The 13,558-nt window shown below is 40.8% G+C and overlaps 1 protein-coding gene across 2 annotated transcripts; it reads right to left on the bottom strand.

The window, feature by feature from the left end:
- Nucleotides 1-287: 287 nt before the first annotated feature.
- On the bottom strand, nt 288-3,758 carry LOC135214448 (uncharacterized). 2 transcript variants are annotated; one of them, XM_064248744.1, is made up of 2 exons: nt 3,428-3,758; nt 288-2,514 (listed from the first exon to the last, which is right to left on the bottom strand). In XM_064248744.1, exons 1-2 carry the CDS (start codon nt 3,522-3,524, stop codon nt 1,673-1,675), a joined length of 939 nt encoding a protein of 312 aa, XP_064104814.1. In that variant the 5' UTR covers nt 3,525-3,758; the 3' UTR covers nt 288-1,672. The 2 variants fall into 2 exon arrangements, with proteins under 2 accessions (XP_064104814.1, XP_064104813.1); XM_064248743.1 differs by having other exon boundaries at nt 3,323-3,749.
- Between the last annotated feature and the right edge of the window lie 9,800 nt (nt 3,759-13,558).

Below are 13,558 nucleotides of genomic sequence, written 5' to 3'. Positions count from 1 at the left end.
AGTTCAGTTGTCCATATTACTGTGCATGCATACTTGCAAATTACTGTGCATGCATACATGCAAAGACTGAAGAAGGGATGAATATAAATCAGACATCTTATCTGTTGCAACATCAATGCACCTTTGCCCCCTACTCGGTTGCATCTGTGCCAGGTCTAGTGTGCTTGCTCTGGAAGTCAACCATCAAACTTTCAAAATGCAACGGAACCCTTTTTCCCAAGTTACTTATACTACCAAGCTTAGTTACAGGCTTAATGAATTTATCTTGGCTAAATAATAATCAGATGCTGAAGTGGAAACCATGTTGCAGGAGTTATTGTATATGTATTGTCTTGGGGCCCTGTTTAATTTGAACCTTCATTGAAACTGCTTCAGGGCTCAAGACATTGAAAAATAAACAAATTAGGTATCAATCGACTTAAAAAGAACATGGAATAGTTCTAAATTATAAATATGTATCAAGATGAACTTATGGTATTAAGGGGATTTGGAAAAATTACGAAAATCAGTCCAACAGAATATGAAGTAATATAACCTAATACTCTAAGGCATGATTTAAGTTACAAGACCTGAATCAATACCAGTTCCAATCTTTACTTATATTATTGTCAGAAATTTAAGATTAATGTCGGTTTAGGCAAATATCTCTTATCAATAATTTCTATCATTTACTACTGCATTACTGTAAAATGTTTTTTGTTAAAACCTAAAATTTGACCGGCTTGTTTTCCTCCTTGTGTGTGGAACTTCTAGTAATAATAAAATCTATGTCACTACCAAATATAACTGTGGAACTGCAACACAGAGAAAGATAGAACATGAAGTTTACTCAAATGATGGGCGTTCTTGAGGAGCAACTTAGTTTGGGTTCTGAAAAGTGTTCTTGGAAGCAGAGTCTACAAACTGCCAAAATTACCAGCTAGTTCAGCATTTGCATCCTCACGCCAATTTCCTTACTGCTATTTGTCAAACTTGCTGTCTTTGTCCAGAGATATCTGGAGCACCTGTAAAAAGATAAAATACGAAAACTTTAGTGAAATGAGACGAAACATCTGTTTGTAGTCATCAGATGCAATGGATACCGAGTTTGAAACATAAGGCATCTCTGCTAGTTATGAAATAATATCTTATTTATTTGGCTATGAAACAGCCACGATTACACTGAATATACGAAAACTGTGCTCTCTGCTTTATAAATATTGATATCACAGATGTAACAAAAGTACCACTTTGAACAACAAAACCGAATAAGGGGTTTACCAATTCCCTTCATGTGTGAACTAAATGTAAGAATGTGAGTTAGTATTGTGATACATGTTATGTCAGGTGAGGAAATATGAAATGTAGATGTGGTGAAAAGTGATAGATGTTATGTCAGGTGAGGAAATATGAAATGTAGATGTGCTGACAAGTAAGTGTTTATAAGCAAAAGGACATAGACCTCTTGCTCTTCAAGGGAATGAGTAACGAATGTAAGACTGCAAAAGGAAGTAGACCTCTTGCTATCGTGGTGTAAAAATTATCACATGGTCTTAGGGAGACTTCGTTTTGGGGCATCAGGACTTCTGTCGCCACCTCTTCCTGCCCCTGAGGTCCAGAGATCAAAATGACTGCTGAAACAGACACCAAACTGCAAAGATTCATTTCTTAAGCCAGTTTTTTGGGAAATGTTCTAAGTGAGAACGCGTGGAAACCCATACTGCTTCATAAAAGCTTCAAGCTGTTTTAGTGCAACATCTAGCTTTCTACTGAGTTGCCCATTTTCTTGCTTTAGGATATTTCGTTCATTAGCCGTATCTGCAACCTTCTGCAATGCAGCATCCAGCTTTCTCTGCAGTTCCTCATTTTGTTGCTTCAAAATATCTCTCTCGATGACGGTATCAGCAAACTGTTCTTCCATCTCCTTTTTCAGTTGCTTTTCTTGATCTCGATGCTTCTTTGAATTAATGGCATTTATTCGTTTTCTCTCCATTTCCTTATCTTCATAAGGTTTCTCAATTTCGTACACTCTGACTCTATTTCTCTTTGCCTGCCGTTGTTCAAGGGCTGCAGCCTTTTCTGCTTCCGATTTTGGCTTTCGACCACGTTTTTTCTTTGATGGGTCCTGGCTTTCATGAGATACGACGTTATCCCCAGCAAAAATAGGGATTGGTGAGGGGAAAGACTGACTAGGCACTTCAGATAAAGGTTCTGCTTCAGTAAGATCTTCAAAGATGCCTGATGGAGACCTTGGTCGTGTCATCCTACAGTGACTCTGGTCTGGAAAAGGCACGAGATGATGTCCAGACATATGAGAATCAGAGAACGTCAACATGGGGCTATTAGCTATCTCTTCCTCTGCATAAACTCCTTCAGGGGATAGATAGTTTATTGTAGCGTAAGGAGAGACGCTTGGTTGTGGGTAGGTGAGTTCTTCAGGTACTTCGAGGGTAGGAACTATCGTTGGAGATCCACTTCCATGGTCCCGCGCGTCCCACCATTGGGGAGTCATTTCTCTTGTAATGTCGAGGACACCTGGAACAGAAGTCAACTCTATGAAAATATGTAGCTCACTATTATTGACGTAAGTTGAAGAGAGGTTACTACAGTCTCACAGTGCCATGCTTTAGATACTCTGATTATCTTTGTGCTATTTGTTTGCTTGTTTATCTCTTTGTTGATTCAAATTTATTGGTTGTTCTCTCTTTTATGTTCGTAAGTTGCATATTGTGGAAACTTGCTTTGAAATTTATTGGCTTTTGTTTTTTTTTCATATGATTTTTTACTTATAATAATAATAATAATAATGATAATAATAATAATATTAATTTTCTCTAAAGGAAGAAGCCAGAGCCTCCTAAAAGCTATAGTTTGTTCTAATATCACACAATTATTATGTATCATGAATAATACCAGTAAAAACATTTTGAACATTATTGACAGTGAATAAAGCATTAGGCAGCAATATAACAACCGGAGGACTACATCAGTTTATGTACTTTTTGATGAAGATTCAACAAAAATACCCAAATTTGAGGACAATAAATTATCAAAATTTACACATGCACAGATAAGCAAAACTACGTGGAACATTCTCTCTCTCTCTCTCTCCTCTCTCTCTCTCTCTCTCTCTCTCTCTCTCTCTCTCTCTCTCTCAACAGAAGAGAAAAGATTCCCTGGAGTAGAAAGACCCAAGAAAATCTCAAACACACCTCAGATTTGTGTCTGAGTGATGCTCACTTAATACCAAACAGGAACTTCTAAAAACAAAATTTAATCTGTGAATAATGAAACGAAAATGACAGATAAAAGAAAAGAAGAACCAAACAGCAACGAGTTTTACCTGACTTTGCATCGGAGAGTTTTAGTAGGTGAAAGTGATCAAATTCGGGTTGACTGTTCTCATATTCATGCATCAAGTTCACTATATACTCGTCAGTCAATTCACCTTCTTTCACTGACACAGCCTCTGCGCGTTGCACGAACAGCGAGCTCGACTGGGTCTCTGCCTCCTCGTTGTCTTGGTAACGGTAGATTCCTTCCATTGTAGTCGGGTCCTGTCAATGTTCGACGAGATTCGTCTGTAAACACCAGCGGCTTGGGGTATTTTCACAAACAAGAGTTGTTGGGTAACTTTGCACTCTGTGAAAGCTTTTTGTCTGTCCTCGGAGGGAGTCAAGCTTCGTTTATGAATGGAAGAGGCCAGAGGGACATATATATATGCTGGAGTATATACAACAATACCTATCAAAAAGCAGCATACGTTTCGGTGGTTGAGCCAGCCCACCCGGGGAACTTAACTAACTGACTGACGTTCGGGGATTTCCTCGACAAGAACACATTTCTCTCCAGGCTACCAACGACGTCCTGGACATGACGTCATCAGCTAAGACTGCGTCAGTTGATATGCGTCACTCAAACGAAAATCCAATGCGATCTGTATTGCTCATGACGTTAGCGGACAGGATGTATAGTAAGAGAGAGAGAGAGAGAGAGAGAGAGAGAGAGAGAGAGAGAGAGAATATTAAACAAGGCAAGAAAGCTATGTTGAAGATTTCTATTATTAGAGTGTGGAAGAGGAAGAAGGAGAGAGATGTTCCCCATTTTTCGTTGACGGTCTAGGGGAATCCCAAACCGGGGATTACCGAAGATTTACCTAATAGATATTCACGTAACCGATTCCGTCAGACAAGGGTCTTGTGGTTCCTGGGATAGCGTTACCAAAACCAGGCAGCCAGGAGTGCAAGTCATTGTTATTGGGTCGACATTTTGCCTGGATGGATTTCGTTTTCTCTGTTTCTTAGAGCCGTTGGAAAGGCAAATCTCTACTGCTTTTACTACTACTATCCGTTTCTCGTCGGGGATAAAATATTTATTATCGCACTTTTTTTTTTTCTTTTCTTTCATCTTCTCCTTCCCTTTCGTTGTTCCGGCCTTGATGTCGGTGACATCAAACACCTCACCTAAAAAAACAATTCTTTATTAACAGTGGATTTATCGTATGTGAATTAATCGTCTTTTAATTCACTGGATATTCCAGTGCCAAAAATCTTACGAAGACGATGATAATAATAATAATAATAAGTTAATCAATTGCTTCTTGTAGCCTATTTGTTTATATATGAATCAGAAGTGACTAAATATATTGCTCGAGGAACTTCCTATTCAATACAGTTTTATAGTGTACATTATATCTGACCGTTTTTCTCCTTTCTCAATAGTACTATTAAACCAGAATTCATCAGTGTTCAAGTGAATCAAGCATTACTTATTCTATGAACAATTTATGTGACACATTCAACAACCTTCCACAAGCTGATCATCAATGACAATTTGCTACTATCTATATTTGACATATATTAATTGCAATGCTACGAAGCGCCATTTCTGTTGGAAGTATGCTTTCAAAAGTCATAAAGATGTAGAGCAGCTGTTTTTTTCTGAAACTTTAAACAACCGGGTAGTGCTGACACCTTTCAAAATTTATCTGGATCACTGTCATCCACAGTGTCTTTGTAAAGCACAAGCTATATTATCATTATATTATTATTATTAGTAGTAGTAGTAGTAGTAGTAGTTGTAGTATTAGTAATACGGAAAAAGCCACTATTAGAAAAAAGAGAAGAATCTCTACAAGCGTATAACGCTGCTGAAGTAGCCATTACTTTTAATAAAGTATGCTTGAAAGAGGGTCTGCTTCCTAAGTATTATTATTATTATCATTATTGCTCTATCAGAGTCCTATAACTCGACTGGGTGGTATTTATAGTGTGGGGTTCCGGGTTGCATCCTGCCTCCTTAGGAGTCCATCACTTTTCTTACTATGTGCGCCGTTTCTAGGATCACACTCTTTTGCATGAGTCCTGGAGCTACTTCAGCCTCTAGTTTTTCCAGATTCCTTTTCAGGGATCTTGGGATCGTGCCTAGTGTTCCTATGATTATGGGTACAATTTCCACTGGCATATCCCATATCCTTCTTATTTCTATTTTCAGGTCTTGATACTTATCCATTTTTTCCTTCTCTTTCTCTTCAATTCTGGTGTCCCATGATATTGCGACATCAATGAGTGATACTTTCTTCTTGACTTTGTCAATCAACGTCACGTCTGGTCTATTTGCAAGTATCACCCTGTCTGTTCTGATACCACAGTCCCAGAGGATCTTTGCCTGATCGTTTTCTATCACTCCTTCAGGTTGGTGTTCGTATCACTTATTACTACAAGGTAGCTGGTGTTTCTTGCACAGGCTCCAGTGGAGGGCTTTTGCTACTGAATCATGCCTCTTTTTGTACTGGTTCTGTGCAAGTGCCGGACATTCGCTTGCTATGTGGTTTATGGTTTCATTTTTCGTATTGCACTTCCTACATATGGGAGATATGTTATTTCCATCTATCGTTCTTTGGACATTTCTGGTTCTTAGGGCCTGATCTTGTGCCACTGTTATCATTCCTTCAGTTTCCTTCTTGAGCTCTCCCCTTAGTAGCCATTGCCACGTGTCATCGCTGGCTAGTTCTTTAGTCTGTCTCATGTATTGTCCGTGCATTGGTTTCTTATGCCATTCCTCTGTTCTGCTTGTCTTTCTCCTGTCTTGGTATATTTCTGGGTCTTCGTCTACTTTTATCAGTCCTTCTTCCCATGCACTCTTGAGCCACTCGTCTTCACTGGTTTTCAGATATTGCCCCAGTGCTCTGTTCTCGATGTTGACGCAGTCCTCTATGCTTAGTAGTCCCCTCCCTCCTTCCTTTCGTGTTAAGTATAGTCTGTCAGTATTTGCTCTTGGTTGTAGTGCTTTGTGTATTGTCATATGTTTCCTCGTTTTCTGGTCTATGCTGCAAAGTTCTGCCTTCGTCCATTCCACTATTACTACGCTGTATCTGATTATTGGCACTGCCCATGTGTTTATGGCTTTTATCATATTTCCGGCGTTGAGTTTTGACTTGAGTATTGCCTTGAGTCTCTCCATATATTCTTTCCTGATCGTGTCCTTCACCTCTTGGTGTTTTATATCCCCCCCTTCCATTTTTCCCAGGTATTTGTATCCCGATTCATCTATGTGTTTGATGTTGTTTCCACCTGGTAGCTTTATCCCTTCAGGCCTTGTTACTTTGCCCTTTTGTATGTTGACTAAGGCACATTTTTCTATTCCAAACTCCATCCTGATGTCCCCAGATACAATCCTTACAGTCTGGATTAGGGTATCTATTTCCTTGATGCTCTTACCATACAGCTTGATGTCGTCCATGAACATCAGATGGTTAATTCTGCTGCCTCTTCTTGAGTTGGTACCCAGCATCCATCTTCTGCAGTACTTTTGTCATGGGAATCATGGCTACTACGAAGAGTAGTGGGGACAGTGAGTCGCCCTGGAGGATCCCTCTCCTGATATTAACCTCTGCTAGTCTTATTCCAGAGCTTGTAAGTATTGTATTCCAGTTGCGCATTGTATTTTTGAGGAAGCTGATGGTGTTTTCCTCTGCCCCATATATTTTTAGGCATTCTATTAGCCATGTGTGGGATACCATGTCGAAGGCTTTCTTATAGTCTACCCATGCCATGCTTAGGTTGGTTTTCCTTCTCTTACTGTTCTTCATTACCATTTTGTCTGTCAGGAGCTGGTCTTTTGTGCCCCTACACTTCCTTCTGCAGCCTTTCTGTTGGTGAGGGATGGTGTTTGTATCCTCTAGATAGTTGTATAGCCCTTCGCTGATGATACCTGTTAGTAACTTCCACATTATTGGTAGGCAGGTGATAGGCCTGTAATTACTGGCTATATTTCCCTTACTCTTGTCTTTCTGGACTAAGGATGTTCTTCCTGTGGTCATCCATTTGGGCGCATGGTGATTTGTGAAACAATGCTGGAGTTGTTCTGCTATTCTTGGGTGTAGGGCCTTGAAGTTTTTGCGCCAGTATCCATGGACTTCATCGGGACCTGGGGCTTTCCAGTTTGGCAATTTCTTTAGTTGGTGTCTGAATAGTTTGTTCTGTTGGTATCCCTTATTCCTGTTCATGTACCGTTGGATCTTATGTGCTTTGGCCTTAAGCCTCCGTTTTACATCTTCTATTGTGTTGTTTATTCCCCTCTCGTGTACTTTGTATTTCTCGTTCAGTTCCTCCCTTGTTTTCTTGCTTCTTAGCCTTTTTTCAGCCGTCTCTTTCAGTTTACTCAAGTCCGATCTCATCACCATGATTTGCTTTTCCAGGCGCCTTTTCCAAGGCAGTTGCTGTTTTGGTTTCTGTTGGGTTGGTTGTGCTGGTGGTGTTCGTTCCCCCATCAGTTCTGCTACTAATCTTGCTCCTGCATATGTCAAGTTATTTGTTTCTGTGATATTGGTGGTGTGTATTAGTCTCATTATTTCATTGACCTCACTTGTTTTCTCCCATAATTTCTTGGTGTTGTAGGCTTTCATGGAGGGGATCTTTGTTCTCTCTGTATCTGGCTCCATCCATTGTCTGATCTTTTCTATCCATTCCATCCTGTCTGTTACTTCGTTGGTGTTTCTTCGTCTGTCGTTGTTTGATACCTCATCATCCCTGTCGTCTTCTGTGGCATCGTCTCTCAGTTCGTCATCTTGTAATTCGTTGCCATGTGTCATTTCCCTTTCCAATTCCTCTCTTTCTGTTATGATGATGATTATTATTATTATTATTATTATTATTATTATTATTATTATTATTATTATTCAGAAGATGAACCCTATCTCTTGTGTAACAAGCCCACAGAGGCCATTGACTTGAAATTCAAGATCCCAAAGAATTATGGTGATCGATAAGGAGGAGAAAGTAGAGGGAAATGAAGAAAGAAATCTCCCTTATTAAAAAGAAAAAAGAAATCAATAAGTTCATAAATAGATCGAAAAGTGTGGAAATGCAAGATTAGCATGAGGGTAGTCATGCATTGCATCTTCACTTGAGCATTTGAAATTATAATTGCATCACCTCCTCAGGAGAACTTTTCCAGAGTCCAACGGTATAAGAAATAAAGGACGACCTCTGGAACTGAGAAGTTCGACAGCAAGGCACATTTACTGCAGATTGGTGCTGCTGTTCAACTAATCTGATTGCTCTCGACAGGAAAAGTGTATCAGGCATCAACTGTGAAATACCACTTGTGGAAAAGTGGCAAACGAGAGACCATCCGTTGATGGTCCAACTCATGACTGTTACTATTAGAAAACAGAAACCTACCACCACGAACCATTCTATCTAAAAGTGATAAATCTCTGGCAAAAGCATATGATACATATTAGAACTTCATCAAAAGTAAGATAATAGTTAATAATAATAATAATAATAATAATAATAATAATAATAATAATAATAATAATAATAATATGCTTTATTTCAGCTCAGGGCTATATACATTGAATATGCAAAATACAGACAGTAACATACACAATCTAGATACATGAGACATGATACAAAAGAAAAAGAAAATTAATAATCGGCACTTATCCACAAAATAGCTGAGGTAGCATAAAAGCTAGTAATCATAATACTGGTAATAACAGTAATAATATTGGCAAGAAAAAAATATGCATTGAGAGTAATAACAGTTAGTGCACAAATTATATAACTTAAATTTCAACTAGAGACCTTAGGTGGTTACAGTAGTCAGGTCCAGAGGGCTAAATACAAAAATTGAATGTAAAAAAAAAACTTTAACTTGATAATAATCACAGTAATAAAGAAAAATTAAAATATCAGCAATAAATGTAATAATGACAAAAACTGCAGATGATATCTTGCAAATACAGAGATTAAGTCCTATGGGGGCCAAAAGCCTCATTTTCCCATCTTTCCCACAATTTAGATCTTCTTCTTGCTTCACTCCTTAGGATGCTTTGTATGAGCGAGTTGCTGCTGTTTCTCACTCGGGTTACCAGACTGGACATTTTTTGCCTAACAATGATTTTTAAATTGTCCAGGTGGTTTTCTATGAACATCTGTGTGGCGGAGTGGTAGCGGGGAGTGTTTGTGAGGCGTCTCAGAATGCCATTGTGCACAACAGTGATGCGTCTCATGGTCTCTCGGGTATAGTTCGTCCAGAGGGAACACCCATAGATACTGTAGCAGTACGAGCAGAAGAGCAGCAGTTTCATGTCTCGGTGAAAGAAGGCAAACCTCCTTGCAATCATGTTGCCAGCTGCACATAGTTTACGACGCCTCTGTTCAATGTCTGCCGTATCTTTTATGTCGTCGGTGATAATGTGACCCAAATACGGAAATTCGTGCACAAATTCCAGCCGATGGTTTCCAAGGAAAATTTGTGGTTCTGCAATATGCTTAAGTGATCTCAGGAGCAGCGACATGCACTGGGTCTTGGTTTCGTTGTAGATTATATCAAATTCCTCTGCATATTGGCCGCAAGTGTCGATGAGTCGTTGGAGACCTTGCACTGATGGGGAAATCAGAACCATATCGTTGGCGTAACAGAGTTGTTTATAGTTGTTTCATTGACGGTGCATCCGATTGGGAGTGAGTTCAGTTTGACATTCAGGGCATCTGTGTACATATTAAACAAGTATGGAGAGAGAATGCCCCCTTACCGAAGCCCGTTTAGGGAGCCAAAGGTGTAAGATAACACGTTACCCCATTTGACACAGAATTGCTGTGTGGAGAACCAGCAATGCAAAATACCAATCAGATACAGGGGTGTGCCCCTTTTATGCAGCTTCAGGAAGAGCTTCAGGTAGTTTACTCTGTCAAATGCTTTTCTCACATCTACAAAACAAAGAAAAACAGGAGAGGCTGATGATAGGTAGTAATTCAGCAATTCTTTCAGTATGTAGATGCAGGTGTCGGTTGAGTGGTTTGCTTTAAACCCGAACTGGTTGTCAGTGGTGTGTAGAAAGGGGAGAAGTCTCACTAGAAGACTCAAGTATCTTCAATGCGATCGTTGTGATTGCAATCGGCCGGTAGTTCCCAGGGTCAGCTGCATCCTTTAGCTTGTTTTAGATTAATGGTATCAAGTGGACTAAGAGTAGGGAGTCTGGAAGAAACCGGTGAATTATGCACGCATTGAATAGGGCAGCTAGCAAAATGTAAATTATCGGATGGCAGAATTTGAAGGCCTCTGCAGGAAGACCATCACAGCCGGGCGATTTATTATTAGGTAGGCTGTTTATGGCATCGCTGATGTTACCTGGCGTAATACGGTCTGCAAAAGGAAATTGAATGTTGTCAGTAAGGAGGTTATCTACAACCCTTCGGGAATCTTGATCATTTATGCAATTCAGGATATTGTTGAAGTGATCACCCCACATACTTGCGATAGCTTCGTCTCCGACTGCTTCCCCTACTCTCTGTGATAGCTTATTAGTTTTGGGATTTAAGGGCTGGATATCTTTCAAAAGACGAGGATAATCACCAGATTCTAAATTTCTAGACATTGCATCGGCTCTTAGTTGTAATTCATTTAACCTGCAGTGCTTAAGAGCAAGTTTGAACTGCGCTCTCGCCTGTCTCATTAGTAACGCAGTGTGCCCTTCCCTGGGGCTACCATTTTGCCTCCACAGTAAAAACATTTCTCGTGAGTATGTATACAGATCTTTAACCAAGTCATTCCATCCAGGTATATTACGAGAATTACCTTGATGAAATCTGTAGGCAGTCCTGCCCGAAGCAAGCATAGCGGAGATTATGTTCGAATAGAATTCATTCAGGTCCCTCCTTTGATGGTCATTTCTACAATTTGTGTTAGTACAAAGTAAGGCGTCTGCCGGTTGAACTATTGACCGCAACCTGGTATCCGTGGTAGCCCTAAAGTATCTGGTTTTCTGGTGGTTTTTAAAATCCCAGTTTACAGCTGGTGGGCGAACAGTTAGGGGATTCACGGTGGGGAGGGATGGGGTACTGAATGACACCTGTAGTGGGATGTGATCGTAGCCCGTTGCAAGATCATAGCGAATATTGCAGGTCATAATAGAATCATGAAGTTGTGGAGATGTGATGCAGTGGTCCAGCCAGGAGGTTGTAATAGCGTCCGCTCTATTATTTACATATGAATAGGAGGAGGGAGGGAGGAGCATTACATCGCTAATTTGGAGAGCATGATTTTGACAGAAGCAAGTAAGTTCATTATAAAATTGTTTTGTGGGGTGAGAATTAAGGTCCCCAATTATACAAATATGATCAGCAGGAGAATCATGAATAATACTGTGTAACTCCCCTAGGATCATGCAGTAATGATCAAAATTATTGTTATTTTCCCATGGCATATAAACATTAGTAATTAGTATTTTAGAGTTTCCTACTGTCACTTGAAGCCCCAGCAATCTGTCACTCCTGTAGGTCATCACCTTTATCATATTGTCTAACGATTTGTGCCACAGGAAAGAAAGGCCCCCTTTCGGGCGACCGGCTATGATTTGATCTGTAACTTGCATCGATGAGGTCGAGAAGGTTCTAAAGTCTTCATGAATTGAATCGCAGATGGCAAGGTCATGTGGACAGAGGAGCGTTTCTTGCAATGCAATGATGCCTTTGAAGTTTTTGCTGAACATGTTTAGGAGAGGAATGTTCCGCTTGAGGCCAAAAATATTCCAAGAGATTATGTTTAATGTATCCATGGCTACTCACGAAGATGGGAGATGAATGCGCTGATCATTTGGGTGGATGGGGGGTTAGCCAGGGGAGTGGGCAGTCACTCGCCGTGGGGGGTTAACAGGCACTTGCGGTGGAAATTACCCTGGTTGGAGTGTCAGTAAGTCCCCCTGGGGGTGGTTGATCCCGGAATAATTTATATCTTGAAACTAATATATTAGGACCAAAATTCTCGCCTTTAAGAATGTCGAGGTGTTGAAATAGGCAGGTAATCATGTAAGCCACTTTATGTTTAAACCTGCATGGGAGTTCATGAGAGATGAGTGGGTCAGAGCCAGTGAGAAACTTGACTCTCTCCACTATGGCGTCTAGCGTCACCGATGAGCGCAGATTGTGACTTACTATGTGACATCACTTCTCAGGTGTCGGGCGAGGTGAAACACGAATGGTGGGCTCCGGTCCAGCGGCCAAACAAGAGGTTCTTCTCTTCTTTCTGCTTGTTTGTATCTGCCAGCCGCCAGACCCCTCATGATCACTTTCATCTGCATCTACGATGGGGGGGTTGGGGGGGAGAGATAGGGTGTGGAGGATTACGAGGGCTAGTAATCGTCACTGGAGAAACATCTTCCACCGGAGGCACTGGGGAGGGAGAAGAGGTTGGGAGACCAACAGTCCCCTCGGAACGGTCTATAGGAGATGGGGGCACTTCCGTGTTGCTGGGAGGCGAGGAAAAACTGGATGCTGCATTCGTAGGAGTCTGGTGGCTATCTGTGCGATTGTCTATCGATTCCTACACTCCTTTGATCGCATCCCAGATCTGTGTGAGGTTATTTGTTTCCACCGTTTTAAGACTGTTTAGGGATTCCTGTAGTCCTTTGATCACATCCCAGATTCTTGATAATTTATCATTTGTCTCCTCAATTTTTTCTGAGTTTTTTCCAATTATTTCTGAGAGAGATTTTGCTGTTTGGAAGGCAGTTTCTGCCATGTGGTACACCGCAGGTAGGCTTAGGTCAGCAGGCCCCTTTGGAGGCAGATTGTAAAGGTCATCGGCGTAGATTTCCACCGAGCAGGTCCTTAGCCACTTAGTGATATACGATATCTTCTTGTGAGAGGATAAGTTCTTCGTGGATCGCTCCTTGAGAATGCTCTCTGGTATCAGATCTTTGCATTTCGTGTATGCAACGTTGATTTCCTCATCGGAGAAGGCATCACTGACAGATTGTATAGCGGACTCGACGTCGGAATGGTTCGATTGGTATTGTATATAGTAAAGACAATTGTTCGCGAGTACGGAACTTGTGTGTGGGGCACAGGCACCGGTAGGTGCCAGGGTCACTTGCACAACGGTTGGAGGTTGGTCGGGTGACATTTTTGTGGTAAGGGATGGGTCAAGCACTAACACATACACTGGATTCTTTTACCCATTTCCCTGGACCAATAGGCCTCGAGTAGCTGTGATTTCAAAGATTTCTAAGGCCCTGATTGGAACAGAAAGAATATTAGTATATCTGCAGTTGCACAACACTCTCCGGTTT

Source organism: Macrobrachium nipponense, chromosome 45 (assembly GCF_015104395.2).
Source record: "Macrobrachium nipponense isolate FS-2020 chromosome 45, ASM1510439v2, whole genome shotgun sequence".
Taxonomy (NCBI): Eukaryota; Metazoa; Arthropoda; class Malacostraca; order Decapoda; family Palaemonidae; genus Macrobrachium; species Macrobrachium nipponense.
Note: the sequence above shows the minus strand (reverse complement) of the source record. Positions and strands in the feature narration are given on the sequence as shown.

Coding starts and splice junctions, on each gene's coding strand:
- LOC135214448 (XM_064248743.1), bottom strand. CDS start 3,524: ATGGAAGGAATCTACCGTTACCAAGACAACGAGGAGGCAGAGACCCAG. Junction 2,515..3,322: donor ACTCTCCGATGCAAAGTCAG/GTAAAACTCGTT, acceptor CTTCTGTTCCAG/GTGTCCTCGACATTACAAGA.